Source organism: Myotis nattereri, assembly GCF_964212035.1.
Source record: "Myotis nattereri genome assembly, chromosome: 12".
Lineage (NCBI taxonomy): Eukaryota > Metazoa > Chordata > Mammalia > Chiroptera > Vespertilionidae > Myotis > Myotis nattereri.
Genome location: NC_138087.1, coordinates 81,004,957 through 81,029,487, shown reverse-complemented (window position 1 = coordinate 81,029,487; position 24,531 = coordinate 81,004,957). Strand labels below are relative to the sequence as shown.

The window sequence follows — 24,531 nt, the reverse complement described above, 5'->3', positions numbered from 1 at the left end:
CCACCTCCTCGGGGCGCCTGGCGCGTGGTCTGCTGTTGCCTGGCATCCGCCGGGGCTGTGCCACGTGCTCTCCCAGGAGGGGCATGTTCCCGAATGAGGGATCTGAGGGCCGTGGGGATGGACCGGTCCAAGCCCGCCTGCTACGAACAGCAAGGAGGCGGCACCGAGGGGGGAGGGGACCTGCCTGAGGTCACCCAGTGCTGCCGGCAGGGGCAGGGGCCCGCGTCCGACCCGGCCGGGCTGGCGGCTGTCGTCCCCCCCCCCCCCCCGCCTCTGGCTGGAACCAGACCCACTGGGCCCACACCTGCCTCACCGGTGGCCTTGGCGCACCAGTGTCCCAGGCAGCAAAGGCCTGTCCACCCCGGCTGCCGGGTCTGGCTCCCTCCCCAGCGCCTTCCCAGGGCTGGTGTGTGGCTGGAGGCAGAGGGCACCCCTGAGAGCTGGGGGGGGGGTGGCTGGGGGAGGAGTGAATTCCTGGGCTCACTCTCCTGTAGGGGCCACACAGCCCAGGAGAGACCGCGGACGCCTCCCGGGTCGGGGGGAGGGGGGGTAGGGGCTCTGGTGGGGATGGGGGGGTTCTGCCTGGGTCCCTGGTCCTCGGCCCCCACAGCAGTGACGGGGCCTCCACCCGTGTAGGCGCTTCCATCACTCGCTCACGGACCACCGCCGCTGGATCCGCGAGCGCAGCCACGAGTCCTATGCCAAGAACTACGCCGTGGTCTTCCCCCACGACGAGCCGCTGGCGGGCCGCAACATGAGGACCGACCCGCTGCACGAGGTGCGCCTGGCGGCCGGCTCACTCTCGGGAGGGGGTGTCCGGGAGGCAGTGCCTGTGGGCCCCACCTGCGGGCGGCTGGTGAGGGGGTGGCTCGCTCATTCCCAGGCGCTTCCTAATGGGAGGTGCTCAGGGCACGCACCTGGGGTCTTCCCTGACCGCTGGTGGGGGGCGGGGGGCAGAGGGGTTGTTCTGGGGGCAGGTGGGCGCCATCCGACCGGCCCGCGGAGGAGACGCGCTCCTGCGTGCGCAGCTGCTCCATGCCTGTCCTCCCGCCATGGCAGAGTCCCCGCTGCCGTTCCTCTTGGGTCACACCTGGCAGTGGGGTTGCAGGGCCACCACCACGCACTGTCACGCACCACCACGCACCGTCACACGCCACCACGCACCACCACGCGCCACACGCACCACCACGCAGTCATGCGCCACCACGCGCCACACGCACCACCACGCGCCACACGCACCACCACGCAGTCATGCGCCACCACACACCGTCACGCGCCACCACGCGCCACACGCACCACCACGTGCCACATGCACCACCACGCAGTCACGCGCCACCACGCACCGTCACACGCCACCACGCACCACCACGCGCCACACGCACCACCACGCGCCACCACGCACCACCACGCACTATCACGGCTGCGGCCTAAGCACAGAACTCACTTCCCAAGGCCTGGAGGCCCCGGCCCAGGCCCAGGCGCCCGCCCACCGGCTCTCCCAGCGTTTGCACGGCCGCCCTCCTGTCCGCGCGTGGGGGACAGAGAGCAGGGTCGAGTCTCTGGAAGGACAGGCCTCCCCCTCACCACCTCCTTTCACCCCAGTCCCTCCCAGAGGCCCCATCTCCAAGCACAGTCGCCCTGGGCTCGGGGCTTCCACGTGGCAGTGGGAGGCCAGCGGTTCAGCCTCAGCAGAGGGTACAGCTGGGGGTCTGTGGGGAGGGCGCTGGGGGGGAGCCTGGGGGGCGCGTGGGCTTGTGTCCGGCTCCGGCCAGGATCTCTGGGCCCCATACGCCCCGGGGTGTGAAGTGGCAGCTTCGGTCGCTGCCTGCCCTGCCCGGGGGCGTCGGCCCGGCGTGAAGGGTGCTGTCCCCCCTCCCGCAGGAGCTCCTCGCGCGAGGCTGTGTGTTCCAGGAGCGGCACGGCTGGGAGCGGCCAGGATGGTTTAACCCCGGAGGCGCGGCCCCGGTGAGCAGCCCCCACGTTTCCCTCACCCGCCACCCGCCACCCGCCAGGGGCTGCAGTCCTGCCCGGCCCGCCTCGGGCGCTGAGCCCGTCCGGCTGCCTGTGGCTCGGGGCACTGGCTTCACAGAGGCCCCCACAGGTACCCTCGCCCACAGGGCCCTGCCCCGGGAAGCTGGTGCCCACGGCGAGGCCGGGCACGTGCCCCGGTTTGCAGGAGAAATCAGTGTCTCCCCGGAATCGGGTTCACATATTTTTGGCAACTGCAACTGCTCATTTGTGAGAGTGGGAGGGCCTCGCAGGAAGCTGTGCTTCTGTGTGTCGGCTTCTGAGCTGGGGTTTCAACCACCCTGGCCTCGGGGCGCCCTCCTGGGCCTCCCCCTTCAGTGCCCCCCAGGGGCCCAGGCCCTCAGAGAAGAGTCAGACCGCCCTGTCTGTGAGCCCCTGGGGGGTCCTCGAGGCAGCACGCGAGGCTTTCAGCCGGTGGGGAGGTAGCTGGTCCTGATGGGAACAAATGAAAACCCCTTTCCCGTTGTATATCCTGCCATCCCCTCCCAGCGCCGCCCCTTCCGTCTCCATAGCAACCCACATCCCCAGGAGTGTTCCGGGCCATCGACAGGGGAGCCGGAGCCAGAGCTCCCGCACGCCTCCGCTCGGTCTGAGCCCCACGGGCGCCGTCCCTCCTCCTGAGGCCTGTAGGGACCCACCTCCCCACACAGGAGCCCAGGGCCGCCCGGGTGCCACCCACCAGGAGCCCTCGCCTGGGACAGGTCGTCCTGTCCCCGCGCCTCAGGGTCCTCACCCGTAGCAGGACCCTCCTCCTAGGAGAGGAGGGACTCTGAGCAGGACTTGGTCCCCGACTGCCATGGCCACCCACTCTTCATCCCCATCCCTGGCCGCCCCCCACTGCCTGGGCGTGGAGTCGAAAGCCCTGAGGTCCTGGTGGACCCCCTCCTGCCTCCCCTTCTCCCCGCACCTTGACTTCCCCTACTTTCTTCTCCATCCCCCTGGGGCCCCCACGGGCTCAAAGACCCACCACCACGCAGGCGCTCAGTGATTAAGGTGTCATTCGTGCGGGTTCATGGGTCTTGTGTGTCTGTCCTTGTGGGACCAGCCGGTGCCTGCCAGGCCGGATCTGTGTGGGGGGAGGCGGGAGGACAGGCGGGACCAGGACGAGCAGGCTCCTTCCCCAGGTCCTCCCTTACGACTACTACGGGGCCTACGGGCACCAGGCGCACCAGGACCACGCCTACAACCGGCTGCTGGGGGCCGAGTACACCTTCGACTTCCCGCCCCACCACGAGGTGGTGAGTCGCTGTGCCCCGCCCCCCCCACGCTCCCCCCAGTAAGAGACGGGCTTCTGTAGCCGGCCCTCCTGGCCCGCAGAGCTGCCCAGCTCCTGGCTCCGTCCCATCCCCGTTGGGGCTGACTCAGTTGCCAGGAGTCAGGTGATGTCCCCTCCCCCTCTGCTCCCTCGTCCAGCAGCCAGGCCCAGGGCAGCGGTACCACTCCGGGCAGCGGGCCTGGGTCTGGCTGTGTGGCCCCAGGTCGGGGCCTTGGCCCCTCTGAGCCTCGTCCAGAACTGGGAGCCGTGTCGGCTCTATTAGTGATGAGCCCCTCCTTCCGGGCCCAGCGCAGGGCCTCTCCCCAGAGCAGACCCTGGGGCGGCAGAGCAGAGCCGCTGGGGAGGGTCCGTGGTCCAGGCCGCTCGCTGCCCCTCGCTCCACACGAGGGCGGGGAGGCTGGTCAGACGGCACCTGGCGGCTCACTGCCCCTCGCTCGAGAGCCGGGCCCCCACTCTGTGGGGTGGAGGTGATGGGCGTTCTCGGGGGCAGCCAGTGCAGGACGCACCAGGCCGGCTTCTTGGCCACGTGGTAAAGTCACAAGCGGAACGTCGCTGTGTCCACACACGCGGCTGACGGGAGAGGCGGGCTGACGCTCACGGGTGCCTCTGTGCAGGAGTGGAGCCACGGCCCGAGCCGGGGTCCCAGTGCCCAGGGAGGCCCGGGAGGCACCCCGAGGGACGCAGTGCTGAGGGTCACGCCGCACAGCCCGCTTCCTGGGCCGGCGACCTGCGCAGACACGGGGCCTCACTCAGGAGCGCCTGGGCGGGGAACTCCGTGCTCGCGCCTCGAAACTCCTCATACTTTTTTGTTAATCCTCACGCGAGGGTTTTTAGAGAGCGTGGAGGAGACAGGGCAAGACAGAAACATCGATGTGAGAGAAGCACATCGATGGGTTGCCTCCTGCACGTGCCCTGACCTAGGCCCGGGCCAGGGAGGAGCCTCAACCAAGGTACGTGCCCTTGACCAGAATCGAACCCAAGACCCTTTGGTCTGCAGGCCGATGCTCTATCCACTGAGCCACACCAGCAAGGGCGACACTCCTACTTTTGAACAAGGACCCACACTTTGGTTTTGTTTGCACTGGGCCTCAAAATTCAGCAGCCATCCCGAAGGGAAGGGACCATCACCCCACCATTGCCTTGGAGCTGGCTTCCATGGGGGTCCCGTGAAGCCGGGGGTGGGAGGCGCTGCATCAAACCTCAGGGTCCCTGGGCTGCCTCTTGGGGAGCGAGTGGGGCTCTGTCTGGCGCCTCTGCACCCGCAGCGTCTAAGGCTGCGACGCTTCGCTGTGAGAGCTCGGAGGGGGTGCCAACTTGGCACTTCCCGGGCAGGGAGACGTGAATCAGCCAGGAAGCTGCTTCGGCTTCTGGTCCGGGCCCAGCAGCGTAGGCAGAGGTGCCCGCGGGGGGAGGGGCTTCGGGAAGGGCTGCGTGTCTGGTGTCTGCAGGGGGTGGAGCTTTCCACTCAATCCTGAACAAGGTTCCATGATGAGGATGGCCCAGGTTTTATTTATCCATCCAGCCGTGGGTGCTCATTCCAGTGGTTTCCACGTTGTGGCTGCTGTGACCACGTGCACACAAGTCTGCGTGTGGACGGATGTGTTCACCTCTCCTGGGCAGAGGGACACCCCGCAGTGGGGTCACTGGGTCGCACAGGAACTCTGTGTTTAATGTTTTGAGCAACCCCCGGCTGTTTTCAAGGTGACCACTCCCCTTTCCATCCGCTGGCCACATGGGCTCCACGCCCGCCGGGCCCTGTCTTGTCTGATTCCAGCCATCGCAGTGGGGGTGGCGGCAGCCTGCAGATCTGAGTTGTGTTTCCCCGATGCCTGATGCTGTGGGCATCTCTGCACGTGCTTGTTGGCCATCTGTCTGCCTTCCTGGGAGACATGTCTATTCAGACCCTCTGCTCATCTTTAAATTGTGTCGTTTACCTTTTTTGAGTTATGAGGATTCTTTATAGATTCTGGATACAAATCCCTGATCAGATGAAAGACTTGCAAGCACCCCCGACTCTGTGGGTTGTCGTTTCATTTCTTGGTGGTGTTGCTGGTGGCAGAGAAGTTCTTGATTTGGATGAGGCACGTCTGTCCCTTCTGCATTGGGTGTTTTGTTTAGGAAAACATTTCCTAACCCAAGTTCACGTAGACTTACTCATAGGTTTCTCCTAGGAATGTTACAGTTGCAGCTCTTACACTTGGTCTGTGATCCACTCTGATTACATTGTGTGGACGGTGTGAGGTAGGGGGTCCAACTTCATTCTTGTGTGTGTGGACAGCCAGTGGTCCCAGCACCACTGGGTGAAGAGTATTCTTTCCCCCACTGAATGCCTGGGGGCACCCTTGTTGAAAATCATAAATGTTGAGGGTTTATTTCTGAACCCTCAATTCTACTCTGTTGATCTATGTGTCGATCCATAGGTTACACAATGCTGTCTCAATTACAGTAGCTTTGTAGTAAGTTTCTGATAAGTTTTCAAGTCAAGAAGTATGAGTCCTCCAGCTTTGTTCTTCTTTATATATATATTTAATTTCAGAGAGAAAGGGAGAGGGAAAGAGAGATAGAAACATCAATGATGAGAGAGTATCATTGATCGGTTGCCTCCTGCACACCCCCTACTGGGGACCGAGCCTGCAACCCGAGCATGTGCTCTTGACCAGAATTGAACACGGGACCTTCCAGTCCGCAGTCTAATGCTCTATCCACTGAGCCATACCAGCTAGGGCTCAAGATTGTCTTGAATATTCTGGGTCCCTCGCATTTTCATATGAACTTTGGAATCAGCTTGTCAGTTTCTGCCAGGGGTCGGCTGAGATGTTGGTAGGGATGGTGTTGAAACAGCAGGTCCACTTGGGGAGTGTGTTCCCCTTGGCAACAGTAGTCTTTCGTAAACATGGATGTCTTCCCACTTGCTCAGGTCTTCTTTGATTTATTTCAAAAATAGTTTGTCATTTTTAATTCCAATTTTGCACTTTTGTTACATTTACTCGTAAGCATTTTATTTTATTTTATTTTTTAATTTTTTTAAATATATATTTTATTGATTTTTTTACAGAGAGGAAGGGAGAGAGATAGAGAGTTAGAAACATTGATGAGAGAGAAACATCGATCAGCTGCCTCCTGCACATCTCCTACTGGGGATGTGCCTGCAACCCAGGTACATGCCCTTGATCGGAATCGAACCTGGGACCTTTCAGTCTGCAGGCCGATGCTCTATCCACTGAGCCAAACCGGTTTCGGCTCGTAAGCATTTTAAAACCCTCTCATACGTGGCGGGTTTATTGTCACTCCGCTCAACGTCTTCTAGGCCCCCTTGCGATTTTTCCTGATCTGCTGGCTGTTGTTCCGTTTCACTGCTCTGAGAGTTTTCCAATGTCCTGCTAGATTCCCGGTGTAATTCCATTGTGGTCGAAGAACACGCTTTGTATGACTTTAATCCTTTTGAAAGTACTAGGTTTGCTTTTATGGCTGATGATCTACCATGGATGTGTCCCTGTGTCTGAGATGTCACGGTGTTTCTGAGCTGGAGGGGACGGAGGGGAGGCTCAGAGTGGGTGGCAGCAGAGAGCCCCAGTGCCCGTGATCCTGGCGGGGGGCACGTCTCAGAGCCCCTGGCACCCACCCTGGCTCTTGCAGATCAGGCAGGAGTGCCTGGCCTGCAGAGGCGCGGCGGCCGTGTTCGACATGTCCTACTTCGGCAAGTTCTACCTGGTGGGCGTGGACGCGAGGAAGGCTGCTGACTGGCTGTTCTCTGCCGACGTCAGCCGACCCCCAGGTACGTGAGGCCAGGGCGGGTCATGTTCCTGTCAGGCTTCAGCTCCAGGCAGAACTCCTGGCACAGCTCTGGGCACTGGCACGAGGTGGCACCTCTGGGTTCCTCCAGCACATGCTCTGCCCCTTGGCCTGGCCTGACCTGGGCCCCTGTCCAGATCCCTGTGCACTTACTACCAATCCCAGGCCCCAGGGCTGTGGGCCTCCCTGCATCCCTCCCTCCCCCCTTCCTTCCCCACCCCCATCCCTTGCTGCCCCGGTTCTTTGTTCTAGAAAGGATTTGAGGCCCCCAGTAAATGTCTCCTGGCACTGGGGGGCCCCCATGCACCCCCAGGAGTGCTTGCCCCAGATAGGGTTCCAGATTAAATAAACACGCGTGCTCAGTTAAATGTGAATTTCAGATAAAGAAGGGGTAATTTTCTAATGAGTGTCATGTAACATCTGGGATAGTCATCTCCTGTTTTGTCACCCACTCGCCATTTTACCCATCCAGCCACCCACCCAAGCCTCACTCATCCTCTGCATCAGTCCCCAGGGTGGCTGTGCCCCCGCACGGCCTCAATGACTGCCTTTCAGTTTGGAGGCGAGAGGCCCCAAGCAGGCGTCACCAGGGCCACGCTGCCCTGACGCTCGGGAGGACCCTCCTGCCTCTGTCCCCGCTTCTGGCTGCGGCTGTCCCTCCTCCGAGGCCACAGGGCCTCCTCCCTGCATTTCCTCTTCCGATGAGGACACCAGCCATGTTGGGTTAGAACCCGCGCTCATGACCTGCCTTTACGAGATTACGTCTTCCAAGGCCTGTTTCCAAACAAGGCCTCGCTCACCGACACTGGGGGAGGGGACCCCAACACACCTTTCGGGGACAATTCCACCCATAACAGCATCTCTCCAGCCAACCCGCCAACCCACCTACGCTCTGCACCTCCATTTACGTCCCTCAGAGCTCCCATGAGTCCACTCACCAGTCATCCTGCCGCACCATCCACCTGGCTACCCACCCCTCCTCCCACCATCTCCTCCTCCCACCACCACCTCCTCCCACCCACCCCATCCCCTCCTCCCACCACCACCTCCTCCCACCCATCCACCTGCCCACCCACCCCATCCCCTCCTCCCACCATCCACCTGCCCACCCACCCCATCCCCTCCTCCCACCATCCACCTGCCCACCCACCCCATCCCCTCCTCCCACCATCCACCTGCCTACCCACCCCTCCTCCCACCGTTTCCTCCTCTCACCACCTCCTCCTCCCACCCATCCACCTGCCCTCCCACCCCATCCCCTCCTCCCCCCATCCACCTGCCCTCCCACCCCATCCCCTCCTCCCACCACCTCCTCCTCCCACTCCTTCTCTTCTCCACCCATCTACTCCCCTTTCACCCATTCCCCCTTCCACCCATCCGCCCTCCAACCTTCCCATCCATCCACCCCTCCCCCCTGCACCCCCGCCGCCCACCTCCCCCTTCCCCCATCACATACCCATGTATCCTGCAGACTCTAGGGAGCCTCTGCTACCAGGCACGGTGCTCGGAGAGCCCGAGTGGACGAGACGTGGATCCTGGGGACGGGGGTGAGGGTGGGGGGGCGTCAATGGCGAGACATTTCGAGAAGAAAGACCTTCCTTCCTGATTCTCCAGGGGCTGATGGCGCTGGCGACCCGCGCCCCCTCTCCAGGCCCTCGGGCGGGGGCGGGCGACCCTGAGTGGAGGGGTCTTTCCTGCCTGCGTCTGTGCGTGCGTGGGTGCTTGCCTGAGTGCGTGCCTGCGTGCGTGGGTGCCTGCGTGAGTGCGTGCCTGCGTGCGTGCCTGTGTGCATCTGTGCGTGCGTGGGTGCCTGCGTGCGTCTGTGCGTGCGTGGGTGCCTGCTTGAGTGCGTGCCTGCGTGCGTGGGTGCCTGCCTGAGTGCGTGCCTGCGTGCGTGCCTGCGTGCGTGCCTGTGTGTGTCTGTACGTGCGTGCGTGCGTCGTGCGTGCGTGCGTCGGTGCACAGACGGCCTTCCTGCGCAGGCTCCACTGTGTACACGTGCATGCTGAACGCGCGGGGCGGCACCGAGAGCGACCTGACCGTCAGCCGCCTGGCCCCCGGCCCCGAGGCCTCGCCCCTCGCCCCCGCCTTCGAAGGTGAGCAGCGCTGGGCACAGCCGGCTCCGGCGGCCTGGCCGGTGCCCCTGGTGCCCCTGGCGGCGGGAGGGCGGGAGGGGCGGGGAGAGGTCTGCGCTCGGGGCGCAGTGTCATGTCTGCGAGCCCGGACCCTGGCGCTCGCGCCGGCCGTGGCGCGGGCTGCTCGGCTCCTCTGCCCGAGCGGTGAGCCCAGGCGAAGGTCGTGCCTCCCACCGGGATGCCTGAGCCCCTCTCTGCGTGAGCACCTGTGCCCCGTGGACTGTCCGAGTGCCCACGGGACTCCCGGTTGGGCTCCAGTGGACCCTCGGCCCCAGGGTTGGAGGAAGGCGAGGTGGCGCCGGCAGGGGAGGCGCTGCAGGGCCGGGACACCGCCCGCAGTGAAAGCTGTTCGGTTCCTGCTCTGAGTGCGAGTACGCATGTGCACGGCACCTGCTCCGTCGGGTCACCAGGAAGGCAAGAGGACGGGCGATCCGCGTCGGATCCCGGCTGTGCACACGCAGCCTTGAGCGGGGGTTTTGACCTCCTCTCATCGCGAAAGGCCTGGGCACAGCCGGCAGGAAACAGCTGGCAGCACCGGGACGTGCGGGATCCAGTCCAGGGCTGCTGCGCCCCGAATTCCCGCTCCGCCTGCAGCTGGGCCCGACCTGGGCTGGCCTCTGGTCTCGGGTCCAGCCGTTCCGTGTTTGGATGAGAGACCGCGGGCCAGGTCCACCGGTGCCGGCCTCAGCGAGTCTGGATCTGGGCTGGGTGGGGTGCCTGAGACCAGGGACACAGGGACACAGGCACACGGAGGGACATGGAAGCTGGCAAGGGGCTCTCAGCTCCCAGAGGAGAGGAGCGGGTCCCAGGCTGCCCGCCCTGGCTGACGTGGGGCGGGGGTCTCTTGTGGTAACATGGTGTCGGGCTCGCACTCTCTCCCAGATCGGGAGCCTTTGAAAAGTGAAGAGAGCCTCTGACTCTCCCAGGAAAGTGCTCCCTGGCGTGTGCGTCCTCAGGGTCCCACACCCCGGTCTCCCCCAGTGACGGTCCCAGGCGGTGTCCTGTGTGTGTGAGGGTCCAGGCCCGGCCAGGTCACTGCTCTGCTGGTCGCTCTCTCAACCCCAGCCTCAGGCCCCAGCCCCACAACCCCCTCTAAGGCTCTGCTTCCCTTCCAGGGGACGCCTTCTACCTGGCTGTGGGCGGGGCCGTGGCCCAGCACAACTGGTCCCACATCACCTCGGTGCTGCAGGACCAGCGGTTCCGGTGCCAGCTCATCGACAGCTCAGAGGACCTGGGCATGATCAGCATCCAGGGCCCAGCCAGGTGAGGAGAGAGGGCACCTGGGTGCCGACCCTAGTCCCTCCAACTGGGACCCGTGGCCAGAAGCCCTTGCTGTCCAGAAGGGGACAGTCTGGTTAGCTAACCAGTCGGGGGAAGCTAGAGATTCCACGCGGGGTAAACCGTCTCTAAAGCTGTAAAACGCAGAGAAACTTTTTGTGTGACTCAGTATCGCAGGGTTCAGGGGTCACGTCTCAGAATTACATGCGGCTCTGGGAGCGGGCAGAGCCGGGCCCAGGTCCTGCCTGCTGCCTGGGCGAGAGGCCACCTGCCTCCTTCTGAACAGCTCCCTGCACGCCTGTGATGACCACAGGGCCGCTCGTTCCCCATTCATTCACTCTGTACGGATTCACAGAACTCCCCACGCGGAGCCCAGCCCAGAAGGGGCACGCGGGCAGCTGGGCACTGTCCAAAGGCCCCTCTGGCTGGGCTTCGGAGGAGGAACCCGGGGGTGGGGGGCCAGAGGGGAAGCGCATCGTGTTAAAGCCACCCACTGGCGCCTCTGGGTTGCCAGCCCTGTGCCAACATCTCCCCGGCTGGCACGAGACTGGCCGGCCTCCCTCCCTGGCGGGGTCGTAGCTGCCTTCATGGGCACTGCTCGGGCACACAGCAGGTGCACAGTGGGTGCTTGCTGAGCAGTCAAAGAGGATCTGAGTGGCTCGTGTACTGGAACTGTCAAGTGTTTGAATTCGGGTTGCCTGTGGGGACCCAGGTCTGTAGCAGGGTGGCGGGGGGGGGGCGCAGGGCAGCAGGAGATGTGGTCGGACGGGGGGGGGGGTGGTGGCATAAGATGGTTAGATCACTGTCTAAGCCTCTGTTCACCCACCCGAGGAAGGAGCCCTTGAGAGCGCATCTGTGGGTCTGGCCTCCACCGCGATCGCCTGCTCCTTTATTGTCGCCGTGAGGGTGGCTTTCTGTGCCTGTGTGGTGTGTGTTCGTCCTGCTGTGTCTTAATTAGCACCAGGCCTGCTGTCAGTCTGCCCCACGAGCACAGGGACTGGCCCGCACACCCAGGGGTGCCATCAAGTATTTGCTGACTGACTGACCGACTGTTCTTGCTTGCAGCCGGGCCATCCTGCAGGAGGTGCTGGATGCAGACCTGAGCAACGAGGCCTTCCCCTTCTCCACCCACAAGCTGGTGCGAGCCGCCGGGCACCTGGTAGGTACCCGCTGTCCCCGGGTTGCGGGCAGCAGCCACCTGCTGGAAGGAATATCCGGGGCTGGGACTCGGGAACCCCAGTGCCCTTGGGCAAGGCTGTTCACCTCCCAGAGCCTTGGTTCCCCACTGTGAACAGAGACCGGGTCCTGCCCACCAGCTGCCAGGACCTCCAGGGGTGCTGGGTCTAAGCCAGGCACCACCCCAGCTGCTCCTGGTGCCTGGCACAGGGGGCTCAGTCCCAAGCTTCTGCCAGGAAGGCAACCTCAGCCTCGCCACCTGCACAGCCGCCCGGGGTCCCCTCCCGCATCGGGTGACGCGTTATTTCCTCTGCCTCCTTGGGACGGCGGGGCTGGGGCAGCTGGGCAGGTCTCCATGTCCTGCTGTGTCTCCCCCTCGCCCACCAGTGTGGTGGGTGTGGGAGGAGGAGGGCTGCTCGGGGAGCTCTAGCAGTCCTGAGGGGCACCCCCTCCCTCCCCCCCAGCTCAGACAGTCCGGGATGCAGGGCCCGAAGCTTCTGAGACCGCGGACGGTCAGGGCCCTGTCAGAACTGGCTTCCTCAGAGCCTCTGCGGCCAGGCGCCTGGTCCGGCCTGGGTCAGCCTGGCCTTCCTGGGCCTCAGTGTCCTTGTTGGGAATTAGGGACCGTGAGCTTCCCTCCGCGTTCCTGAGGCCAGGGGAGCGGCAGACAGTGTAACCCCAGCCACTGTCCGCTCTGTGTGCCAGGCCCACTGTACCGGGTGCTGTACCAGCCACTGTCCGCTCTGTGTGCCAGGCCCACTGTACCGGGTGCTGTACCAGCCACTGTCCGCTCTGTGTGCCAGGCCCACTGTACCGAGTGCTGTAGCAGCCACTGTACCGGGTGCTGTACCAGGCCCACTGTACCGGGTGCTGTAGCAGCCACTGTCCGCTCTGTGTGCCAGGCCCACTGTACCGGGTGCTGTACCAGGCCCACTGTACCGGGTGCTGTACCAGGCCCACTGTACCGGGTGCTGTACCAGGCCCACTGTACCGGGTGCTGTAGCAGCCACTGTCCGCTCTGTGTGCCAGGCCCACTGTACCGGGTGCTGTACCAGGCCCACTGTACCGGGTGCTGTACCAGGCCCACTGTACCGGGTGCTGTACCAGGCCCACTGTACCGGGTGCTGTAGCAGCCACTGTCCGCTCTGTGTGCCAGGCCCACTGTACCGGGTGCTGTACCAGGCCCACTGTACCGGGTGCTGTACCAGGCCCACTGTACCGGGTGCTGTACCAGGCCCACTGTACCGGGTGCTGTACCAGGCCCACTGTACCGGGTGCTGTACCAGGCCCACTGTACCGGGTGCTGTACCAGGCCCACTGTACCGGGTGCTGTACCAGCCACTGTTCGCTCTGTGTGCCAGGCCCACTGTACCGGGTGCTGTACCAGGCCCACTGTACCGGGTGCTGTAGCAGCCACTGTCCGCTCTGTGTGCCAGGCCCACTGTACCGGGTGCTGTAGCAGCCACTGTCCGCTCTGTGTGCCAGGCCCACTGTCCCGGGTGCTGTACCAGCCACTGTTCGCTCTGTGTGCCAGGCCCACTGTACCGGGTGCTGTACCAGGCCCACTGTACCGGGTGCTGTACCAGGCCCACTGTACCGGGTGCTGTAGCAGCCACTGTCCGCTCTGTGTGCCAGGCCCACTGTACCGGGTGCTGTAGCAGCCACTGTCCGCTCTGTGTGCCAGGCCCACTGTACCGGGTGCTGTAGCAGCCACTGTCCGCTTTGTGTACCAGGCCCACTGTACCGGGTGCTGTAGCAGCCACTGTCCGCTCTGTGTACCAGGCCCACTGTACCGGGTGCTGTAGCAGCCACTGTCCGCTCTGTGTGCCAGGCCCACTGTACCGGGTGCTGTAGCAGCCACTGTCCGCTTTGTGTACCAGGCCCACTGTACCGGGTGCTGTACCAGCCCCACTGGACCAGGCGCCGCTCTAGGCGCACTGACACGATTCTCCACACGGACCCTCACGGTGCTGACACCGGGAGCTGACGTACTGTGCTGGGCCGTCCTGGGAGTGGCAGGTGTTAACCTCATCCCTGCCCTCCAGCCGCTCGATGCCAGGACTCCTCCTGTTGTGACCAAAAATGTGTCCAGACATGAGCGAGTGTTCCCCATGGCTGCAGGGTTACCCATAGCAGGGGTGGCAGCCACGTGGGCAGCCACTATTTTAGGGTTACCCCTGGCAGGGGTGGTAGCCACACGGGCAGCAGCCACGGCCAGGTCCCCATCACCCTGGAGAACGGATGTTTCTTCCAATAGAGCTCAGAGAGGTTGGGTGGGCTGCCCAAGGCCGCCCAGCCCATAAAACAGGAAGAGTGCACGGATACGTGTCCGTGAAGCAGACGTGACCGTGAGGACGGGTTGGGCAGACAGACAGATGGTCCTTTTCTCATCTCCCGTGTTCATCGGGGGTTTGGGCGGGGAGTGTGAGGGAGCGAGCGTTGGTCGGGAGCCATGCTGGCCCGCAGAAGGTCTGGAGGTCGGACGCGTCTGGGTCCTGTTAGCAAATAAACAGCATTGCGATGACATCGGCGAGGAGGCTGCCAGGGGGAGGGAGATAAAGGCTGCTCTGCGGAGGGAGCCCAGGAGGCGAGGGCTCCGCTCCCGCCTTCACTGCAGAGGCCGAGCTAGGGGAGCAGGAAGCTGGGAGGGCGGGGAGGGGGATCTGTCTAGCTCGCTTCCTGACTCCTCGGTGCCAGATTGCCTGCCGGGACCAGAGAGGGTGGGCACTTTGCAGGAGCAGCACAGCTCAGCCGGGGTGGTGGCGGCACCCCGCCCGCCCCTGGGCCCATGCGGGTCTGAGCTGGGAGCCTCTGTATGGTTCAGGGTGGGGCTTCGCTGGGGAGAGGACCAGGTGGGAGCACTCCCCTCTCAGCCAGGCGCTCCCATAAGGCACCTGGAACGTGGTCTTGGATGGCGGGTCCGGCTGCCTCCCCACCCCTGGGGCCGCCCTGGCCGCCTCCCAGGTCTGGCCGCCGAGGTGGCTGGGCTCCGAGCAGGCTGGCGGAAAAGAGGCCGGGCTTCGGGGTGAACCTCTCCCCAGGGTGATAAGCGGGCGGACACGGGTCGGGGAGTGGGGGGGTTAGGGTGTGCGGGCTCCTCCCCGCCCTGTCCCCCAGGGTTGGCTACTGGTTTTGTCAAAAAGGATTTACCGCTGGGTGGACGCGTGTGCCCTCCTCCGCTTCCAACCCCTCGGCCTCCCTGAGCCTTCCCTTTGTCCCCCTGGCACGGGACGGGGGTCGTTAAGCAGATTCCAGGAGAAGCTGGCGCAAAGCTGCCTGCCCGTCTGGGCATCAGTGTTTCACTGAAAATCCCGGGAGCATATGCCAAATGAGGATGCGTAAAGGAAGCCCTAACTCAGCGAGAGCGGGGGGAGGGAGAGATAGAGAGAGAGAGAGAGGGACAGAGAGACAGACAGAGACAAACAGACAGGCCCCAGGTGCTTCCTTCCTCCCTGACTCTGGCCGAATGCGAACACGGAGTTGGGACCACCCTGCGTGCACATCTGTGTACACGGCTTGGTTCCCTCACGACCCGGCAGTCGGGTTCTTGTTCTTTCAAATGTTCTGAGAGCCGCTCTGAGCGCCGCGTCCTCTCGCTCAGCTCCGTGAGCCCCTGTGCTTGGGCGTTGACGCAGGGCCGTTTCTCCTCGAAGCCCGGTGACCAGCGTCCCTCGACCGTGCCCCTTCCCCAGCCTCACTGTGGACCCGGGAGATTCCTAGCTCGGGACCCTGAGACAGTCCTGCGGGGCGTCTCCTCCCGGAGACCTGCTGCCTTCCGGGCCTGCAGAGACTGGCAGGCTGGCTCTTCCATGAGAAATAAGCGCTGGGTCTCCTCTCCTGCCAACGCTGAGCTCCCCTCACCACGCCCCCAGCCTGGCTCTGAAATCAGTGCCCACACGTCAGCTGGGAGCATCAGCTGAGCGCCGGCCAGATGCGGAGCTCTGAGCCAGGCCCTGGGTGGCAGCTGCGACCCCCCTCCAGGAGTCACACCGGGTTGAGGTTGGGGTCGGGCAGGGTCCTGCAGCCACAGCCCAGCCTGCACTGGAGGGTGACCTGAGGGGCGGGCAGGAGCCCCTCCCCAAGGAGCTGAGATCAGAATGAGGAGGGTCCCAGGGACAAGTTCTAGGAGGGAGAGTCAAGTCTCGCCCAGAGAAACACAGATGGAGGGGAGACCTGGTGGGTGGAGTCATGGACGTTCTCGGGCGGAAGCTGGGTCAGCACAGAACTGAGGGCTCAGGGGCAGCGTCACCCCACTGTTCAATAGAGCTGGGGGCTGGGCAGGCCTGGCTTCCAGTCTCACTCCAGCCTTCTTCGGGGCTGCCTCTCAGGCCTCAGTTTCCCCATCTGCAGCGCCCAGGCTAGACAATGTCTAAACTCCTTTCTGGGCCGGCCCACAAGTCTGTCAGCCGTCCCCCCTCCTCGGCCCGGGGAGTCTCACATTCTCCCAGATGAGCTGTCTGGGCTCTGGTGCGTGTTGGCGCCCCATCCCTCAATGTGAAGAGACACCGGGGCCGCAGCGCGGGCCGGGCCAAGTATTTATGGGAGATCGTTGGGCTCCGGCCAAGCAGATGTGGGAGAGGGACGTGGGCCTCTAGTCGGCAAGGCCTCCTGGTTGCAGGGCGCGGAATGGCGGCCCTGAGCCTCGCCCCAGCCCGGCCCAGGATGCATGGGCAGCCCCGCTGCGCCCACAGGACCCAGGCTCACAGCAGCCGGGCGGGGTCCCTGGCCAGGCGGTGTCCCCAGCTGAGCCGTGTCACGGTTTTGCAATAATTCTCCGAGATGCTTGGCTCTGGCCGGGCGTCCGTGAGCCGCATTCCAAGAGGAAGGACAGAGGGCGGGACGCTGTCCCCGGCAGCCAGCTGACCAGATGGCCTGACTTCCCTCACATTGGCCGCAAGGCCATGGAGGTTCCCGGGGGACACGCTCCCGGTGCGGTCACCGGGCCGGACGTGGTGTCCCGGTGCCTCGGTGAGGACGGGCCCTCTGCACAGCAGCAGCGCCGGCTGGAGGCTCAGCACGAGACGCGATAGAGCGACTTTCCCCTGAACATGAATTTCAGGTCAGAAGGAAATTGAGTTTCTCTCCCTGATGGTGTGAAGTCGGGTAAGGTTCTCTCACCCGCAACGTTCTAGAGAGGGGCTCCCGATGAGGCCACCTCCACGCAGGCGGCCTTGGCCGATGGGGTTTCCGTTGCCGGCTGAAAGGTCCTTCGCATAACCTGTGCAGGTCGCCGTGGCCCTGGGACCCGGGAGCCGTGGCCCAGCACCCGCAGCCCCTCCTGTGGTGTCCGCGGGGGCAGCATGTCTGGCTGGGGCCGGAGGACAGTGTGGTTGGAATGAGGCTGGTGGTGCTGAGGGACCTGGGGCGTGTGCATCAGAGATTCCAGAACCTCCTCCAGGAGCCCCGTCCCTTCTCTGCAGGGGCTGCTGTGTGTCCGGCCCTGCTGCCCTGCGTCCTCTGTGGGTGCAGACAGCGCCTCTGGGGGTGCCCCGTCGCTGTCACTAGCAGCTTGAAACCCGACTCCAGGCCAGCCAGTTGGGAAGGCGCCTTCCTCAGGAGCGTCCCGGGCTGACCGGCCTCCCACAGGCTGGAGAGGAGCCCCGGGATTGGACAGTGTCCATGGAGCTTTTTACATCCTCAGAGGGGCCAGATTTATAAAATGCGGTTTGAGCACCACACCTTTTATTTATTTTTATCCTGATTCCTAGAAAACTAGTTTCTGTCACCATCTTCACCACCATCACAATAATCACCACCACTGTCACCACCACCATCGCCGCTGCCATCACCATCACCACCGCCATCACAGTCATCACCGCCACCATCACTACCACCACCGCAACCACCACCACCATCATCACCACCATCACCACCACACATTAGCCTTCTGAACCAGACCTCTGGGAGAGAGTGCACATCCCATAGCAGGATGTTTTTAGGATCCAGGATGTCTTCGGAGCCTTCAGAGGGTTTGAAAAATGAAGATAATCTGAACATACAACCAACGTGCTGCTTCCCTCTCCTGTGGGTTCGGGGCGGCCACAGGCCCTGCAGAGAGCAGTCCGTGCTCTGGTCCCAACCCCCCACCTCTGGGCCTCGGGGCCTCACTGTTTAAGGGGTGACAGGTTGGTGGCTGCGCCTGCTGTGTCGGCCGTGCTGTTACACAACCAAACACGCTGAGAACTTGTGAAACCGCCATGAGCTGATGTGATCTGAGAAGGTGGACGTGCCGGCCTGCGTCTGTGGGCACAGATGCTTCGCCTCCTGCGGGACGGACTCAGGTGCACCAGGCTCGTTCTGATGGCACATCCGCGGGAGCGCCGTGGCCTCCCCTGACCTGGGCACCTGCAGGGCCTTGGGCCCAGGCTCAGGCGGGCACTCAGCACCTCCTTGGACTTCAGCCATCTCCAAGGAGAGCTGGCGGGAGGTCAGTGACGCAGTGCATGGCCTCTCTCCCTCCCTCCTGGCACCCAGAGCGTCACGAGAGCACAAATGACAGTCCCTCTGGCTGTCGGGCCCGGCCGTGGAGAAGAGGGTGCCTCGTCTCGCCTTCATCATCTTAACCACGTAACGCACATGGCTCGGTGGGCAGCGCACTCACATCTCCACACGATGTGCATAGCTCCCCCCCCCCAGCTCCGAATAACCACCTCCTCTCAGTGGCTGTGAACTTGACTACGTTAGGTGCCTCCTACATGTGAGTCGTACAGAACACGTCCTTTAGTGACTGGCCTAGTTCACTCAGCGGCACGTCCTCAAGGCTTGTCCATGTGGCAGCAGGTGTCAGAATTTCCTGCCTTTTCATGGCTGGATACTATGCCAGGCGCGGACGTACCACACTGTCCATCTTGCTGTGGATGGACACAGGCTCCCTCCCGCCTCTTGGCTGTTGTGAATAATGCTGCTGTGAACATGGGCAGCTGGCCGTGTGAGATCTTGCCTTCAGTGCTTTGGGGCAAAAACCCAGAAACAGAATTGCTGGACATACGGTCGTTCTCTTAATTTTTCAAAGAACCACCATCCTGTCTTCCTGAACAGTCACACCATTTCACATTCCCGCCAGCTGTGCCCAAGGGTTCCCATTTCTCCACACCCTCGCCAACACTGGTCATTTCCCGGGTGTGTTTGTAGGTAGGGCTGAGGCCATCTCATTGCGACTTTGATTGGCATTTCTGTGATGCTCAGTGATACTGATCACTTGCCGTGTGCTTACTGGCCGTCGTCGGTATGTCATCTTTGAAGAAATGCCTTATTCAGGCGGTTGTGCCGTTGTCGAGTTGTAGTTCTGTGTGTGTTCTGGGTCTTAAGCCATATCGAATAGACGGTTTGTCAGGAGTGTCTCCCAGGCCGCAGGCTGCCTTTCCACTGCTGATCGTACCCTTTGACGCACAGAAGTTGGCACACGTGATGGAACGTAGTCCCGTGAGAACGTGTTGCTCTTGTCTGCGCCTTCGGTGGCAGCTAAGAAGCCACCCAGGCCCAGTGTCATAAAGCAGCTCCGCTGTTTTTTTCGAAGAGTCCCACCGTTTCAGTCCTACACGGGGTCTCTGACCGCTGTGCGCTCATGTTTGCGTCGGCGTGGGAGGGAGCCCAGCGGCGCTCTGCAGCGATGTCTGCTTCCCGGCACCGCGGAGCCGTCCCCGCTCTGCTGTGTGCTCTGGCCTCCTGTGGGGGACCACTTGGCCGCGCACGGGCTCCCCGCGCCGTTCCGTGGCGGGGCGTGTCGGTGTCGGCTCAGGCCAGCAGCGCGGTGCTGAGTACAGCAGGTTGTGGAAAGTTTGACATCAGGAGGCCGAGCCCTCCTGCCGCATTCTTCTTCCTCAAGATAGTGTTGGTGTTTGAGGTCCCTGGGACTGTGGGTTTTAGGATGGGCTTTTCTATTCTGCAGACGCGGTGGGGATCTGGCAGGGATTGCGTTCAGCCTGTAGGCCGCAGAGTAGTGTTGGAACTGTCATGAGCGCGGGCTCTCTGGCCATTTATTTGTATCTTCTTTCATTTTCTCACCACAGTTCCGTCGTCTCTCCTGTACACGTCTTTCGCCTCCATGGTTGGGTTTATTCGCCTCCTTTCTGGTTGTCCTTTGTCAGGGTTACGAACAGCTGATTTCTGGGTGTGGGTCGTGTACTCTGCGACCTTGCTGAACGAGTTTATTAGGGTGAGAAAGGGTTTAAGCAAAACCTGGCTGAAGTCCTCCCTGGGAACCTTCCACGGTTCTGTGACCGCCCACTGCCTGTGGTCCCGGTAAGTGAATGCAGGGCTGTTTATGAGCGGGTTTCTCGGGGGGCTTGCTCTTACAGTCCCTCCACGCCAACATGTGCTGGCAGGTGGCTGTGTATCAGGCATTGGCTTCCCATGAAGGTGGTGCGCACAGCACTGGCCTCCGCCCATTTATCAGATGGGAACACTGCGGTCGGGAGAGGCCGACCCGGAGCCGGTGTTGCAGACGTCCTCACACGGGGCTTTCCCTTCCGAAGGCGTGAGCACTTCCCCATCTTCCTGCTTCTGTGGAGAGCAGGAGGGCGTGTGGGAGCCAGTGGTGCCGTGGCCTTGGAGAGGCCCCTGGCATCCCCACTCGTCCTCGCCTGGCTGGGGCGCGGGGTCCGTCTGCTCCCGCCTGTTTCCTCACTCAGGAAGCATCCTCTCAGCCCCTCTGTGGCGGAGCCTGCGCGGGGTGTGGGGGGTCAGCTGCAGCAGCCCCCACCTTGGCTCCCAGAGCTGGGAAGGGGCTGCGTCCCACCCGGGATTCAAGGAAACGGCAGGCTGACCCTCGCTCTGCGCGGGGTGTCAGACTCGGAGCCTCAGTCTGGAGCTGTTGGTGGGCGAGCTGTACTGAGGATTCTTCTGTTTCGTTTCGTATGAGACTGGCTTTGGGCCCAGGCTCCGCGCAGCTGTCCCGGATTAGCCCCCGCCGGCAGGCAGGCCTGGGGAGGCCGAGAGCTTGCACCGGGGCACGAAGCGTCCACAGCACATTTCCCATCAGCTGGGAGTTTTTCGAGAGGCGGACGCGTCCAGGGCCTTCCGAGTCCAGCCCCCCGCGGCTGTGGTTAGAGCGTCCAGTGCAGAGGAGCTTGCTGCGCCGGGAGTGTGGCCTCCAGTCCTGCGTGGGCGTGGCCCGAGGGGAGCTGCCCCCGGTGGGCCTTCCAGCCGGAGCAGTGGAGGGGCCTCTCCTTGCTCCCCGTGACCTCTGTGACCTGCTATGCTCCCCGTGACCTCTGTGACCTGCTGTGCTCCCTATGATCTCTGTGACCTGTTGTGCTCCCCGTGACCTGTGACCTCTGCTCTCCGTGACCTGTGACCTGCTGTGCTCCCTGTGACCTGTTGTGCTCCCTGTGACCTGTGACCTCTGCTCTCCGTGACCTGTGACCTGTTGTGCTCCCCGTGACCTCTGTGCTCCCCATGACCTCTGTGACCTGCTGTGCTCCCTATGATCTCTGTGACGTGTTGTGTTCCCCGTGACCTGTGACCTGTGCTCTCCGTGACCTGTGACCTGTGCTCTCCGTGACCTGTGACCTGCTGTGCTCCCTGTGACCTGTGACCTGCTGTGCTCCCCATGACCTCTGTGACCTGCTGTGCTCCCTGTGACCTCTGTGACCTGCCGTGCTCCCCGTGACCTCTGTGACCTGCTGTGTTCCCTGTGACCTCTGTGACCTGCCGTGCTCCCCGTGACCTGTGACCTGTGCTCTCCGTGACCTGTGACCTGCTGTGCTCCCCGTGACCTCTGTGACCTGCTGTGCTCCCTGTGACCTCTGTGACCTGCCGTGCTCCCCGTGACCTGCTGTGCTCCCCATGACCTCTGTGACCTGCTGTGCTCCCCGTGACCTGCTGTGCTCCCCGTGACCTGTGACCTGCTGTGCTCTCACTGTTCCTGCTGTGAGCTGGCCGGTCCCCGGGCTGAGCGCTCAGGCCTTCCCCACGGGGACCTGTAGGTTCGGGACTTGCCCTCAGGCCTGGAAGCAGACATGGTTGCTGGGTGCCTGGATGACACGCCGTCCCACCCAGAGTGCGGGGTCAGTCACATGCCGCTGGCCGAGTGACCCCCGGCTGGTGGTGCATGGGTGTGGGGGACACACGCAGAGACCAGCTGTCCCTGTCACAGCTGCTCCTGCTCAGCCCCCCACCGGGGCCTCAGTCCATGACAGGCACCCTGATAAGAGGCACAGAAAGGACGCAGCACAGGAGAGGCCGCGGGGCGATGGCGGCAGAGGGTGGGATAACGCGGCCACAGCCACTGAGCGCCCAGAGGCCAGGGGAGTGGGGAGAAGGGTCCCCCCAGAGCCCTGGAGGGAGCCCGGGCTGGCACCCGCATGTTGCACTTCCAGCCCCAGAACGGAAGGGAGTCCATTTGGTGATTTCAGCCAGAGTCTGGGGTCACTTGGAAGGAGAGCTGAGTCCCGGGAACTGTGCCTACTTTCTCCCAGCGCCGACCCCCTTTCCCCTTACAGGTTTCCAAGGGCTCCTGGGAAGTCTCTTCGGAGACCCCACGTTTCGGTGGTGGGCTGGCCAGGGCTCAGGGACAGCCGATGACAGTGGTGAAATGGCACCGTCCACCCGTGAGTGGTAGCGAGGCCTTGACTGCGGTGGGGTGCCCCAGCCAAGTGAGCGCTGTGACTGTCCCCAGGTGCGGGCCATGCGGCTGTCCTTCGTGGGGGAGCTGGGCTGGGAGCTGCACATCCCCGGGCCGTCCTGCGTGCCCGTGTACCAGGCCGTGATGGCAGCGGGCGCCAAGCATGGCCTCGTCAACGCCGGCTACCGGGCCATCGACTCTCTGAGCATCGAGAAAGGTGCGCACAGGTGGCGGGGGAGGTGGGGGGAGGACGGGGGTGCAGAGCCCTGCAGGGGCCGGGAAGCTGCTACTCCCCAGGCCTGTTCCCTCCTCCCCCATGACACTCGCGCCACCTACTGCCCGTGACCCGGGCATTCCCCCAGGCCGGGTCCTCTGACACCCCCTCGGGCAGGGAGCTGGGGTGTGGAGACAGGACCAGGCTCAGTTCGGATGCGGTGCCTAATGTCCTGAGAGCCGCCAGGGCCCTCCGCCAGCCTCTCCCCGTCCCAGCCCGCAGTGCAGGGCTGGGAAGCCGGTGGGTGCCCGGCCTGGGGGCGCTGAGCCGTGGTCCCCTCCGCACAGGCTACCGACACTGGCACGCGGACCTGCGGCCGGACGACAGCCCCCTGGAGGCGGGCCTGGCCTTCACCTGCAAGCTCAAGTCCGCCATCCCCTTCCTGGGGCGCGAGGCCCTGCAGCGGCAGCGGGCGGCCGGCCTCCGCAGGCGCCTGGTCTGCTTCACGGTGGACGAGTGAGTGCTCGGCCTGGGCCACCGGGGCTGGGGCAGCGGGGCCCGCGGGACGAGGATGGGGCTCGCCTTCCTCCCGTGCGGATTTTAACAGAGGGAGGTCCTGCCCAGCCACCAGCAGGGTTCGACCCAGACAGGAGCCTTGGGAGGGTGGCCTGGCCTCGAGACAGCTTCCCGTCACCGGGCTGGGCCTCCCACTGTTCCAGCTGCCTGCTCCCCGGGCTCCGGGATAGGGGGCGGGGCGGGCAGGGCCAGGCTGGGGGCACCCGCACTTGCAAATGGGACCGCTGGTGCCAGGGATGGGGCCTCCTGCCAGCGAGAGGATCCCCTCTCTTGGACCTGCCCTCTGCCTCCCCAGGCGGCTTTGTGCCTGCTGCTCAGCCAGGGCCATGGTGTCCCTGGTTCTGGGCACCTGGGTTCCACCTGGGTGGGCGGAGTCACTCTGAGGTGACAGTCCATGTGCGTCAGAGCCACGGCTCTGTGGAGTCCCAGCGGCAGCCGCCTCCAGGGCGGGCTCTGGCTCTGTGGGTTTGGGGTGATAGCCAGCGCCCCGCTCCCAGAGTCTGGGGCTTTTAGAGGTGTCAGGAGTGATGGGAGTGGAGGCGGGAGGTGCGGGGGGGGGGGGGGGGGCGGTTGCGAGCAGAGCTGTTTTTGTCACCATCTGTGTGACCTGAAACAGCTCGGCGAGGTTGGGCACAGACAGCGTAGGGCTGGCAGCCTGCGGTCCCATCCTCTGGCGACCCCACCAGGATGCCGGCTGTGCAGCCACAGGGAGTGCCCGGCCTTGGCTCTGCCCCCGGACAAGGCGGGGCTCCCAAGCCTGTCTCCCCACCTGGAGGTGGCACCAAAGGAGACGGGACATGTTCACAAAACCTCCTTCCGTCCCATCCTCGTCCACGGGGTGGGGCCCAGGCCGCTTCACCCTGGACACCACACCCTCCAGGCTCGTCCCTCAGTGTGGGGGTCTCAGGCTCCAGCCCCCCTCCCCCTCCCGCCAGGTGGCCCCCGGGGACGGGGCTCTGGGTCCCAGTCTCTCTGTTGCGTCTCCCAGGAAAGTGCCCATGTTTGGCCTGGAGGCCATCTGGAGGGACGGCCAGGTGGTGGGCCACGTGCGCAGGGCCGACTTCGGCTTCACCATCGACAAGACCCTTGCCTACGGCTACATCCGGGACCCCAGCGGCGGGCCGGTGAGTCGGGGGGTGTTAGCAGGGACCACATGGCAGCTTGGGTGGCCCTGTCTTAGGTGTTGGAAGCCCCCACAGCCTGGGCCTCTGCCCGGGGCCACGGGACACGCGGCCGAGAAGCCGCCTCCTTGTGTGTTTTCATTGTTCTCTCCAAGTCCTGAGTGCCGGGAGGGAGGGCGCCCCTAATCCCAGGGCAGACTCCCCAACACCTTCCATGGGGCTCAGCCCTGTGTTATTCCTGCCAGATGTTGTCTCTGTTGGACCCAGGGATCTGGGCACAGGATCCACCCGCTGGTCAGGCCCTTGGTTCAGGGAAGGCCCTGGGCGGGGTTGGCTTGCTCGCAGGGGAGGAAGCGAGGCCGAGATTCTGC

The 24,531-nt window shown here is 63.8% G+C and overlaps 1 protein-coding gene across 1 annotated transcript in view; it reads left to right on the top strand.

Moving 5' to 3' along the window:
• Window positions 1-24,531, top strand: part of SARDH (sarcosine dehydrogenase) — a gene marked incomplete at its 5' end in the record, with an annotated part of 35,722 nt that overhangs the window by 10,274 nt on the left and 917 nt on the right. The window contains 10 exons of the mRNA XM_081103309.1: window positions 637-778; window positions 1,882-1,965; window positions 3,153-3,266; window positions 6,941-7,079; window positions 9,079-9,192; window positions 10,347-10,494; window positions 11,575-11,668; window positions 22,304-22,466; window positions 22,811-22,979; window positions 24,028-24,163. Coding sequence (XP_080959435.1) covers window positions 637-778; window positions 1,882-1,965; window positions 3,153-3,266; window positions 6,941-7,079; window positions 9,079-9,192; window positions 10,347-10,494; window positions 11,575-11,668; window positions 22,304-22,466; window positions 22,811-22,979; window positions 24,028-24,163 — 1,303 coding nt within the window. The remainder of the gene's footprint in view (window positions 1-636; window positions 779-1,881; window positions 1,966-3,152; window positions 3,267-6,940; window positions 7,080-9,078; window positions 9,193-10,346; window positions 10,495-11,574; window positions 11,669-22,303; window positions 22,467-22,810; window positions 22,980-24,027; window positions 24,164-24,531) is intronic.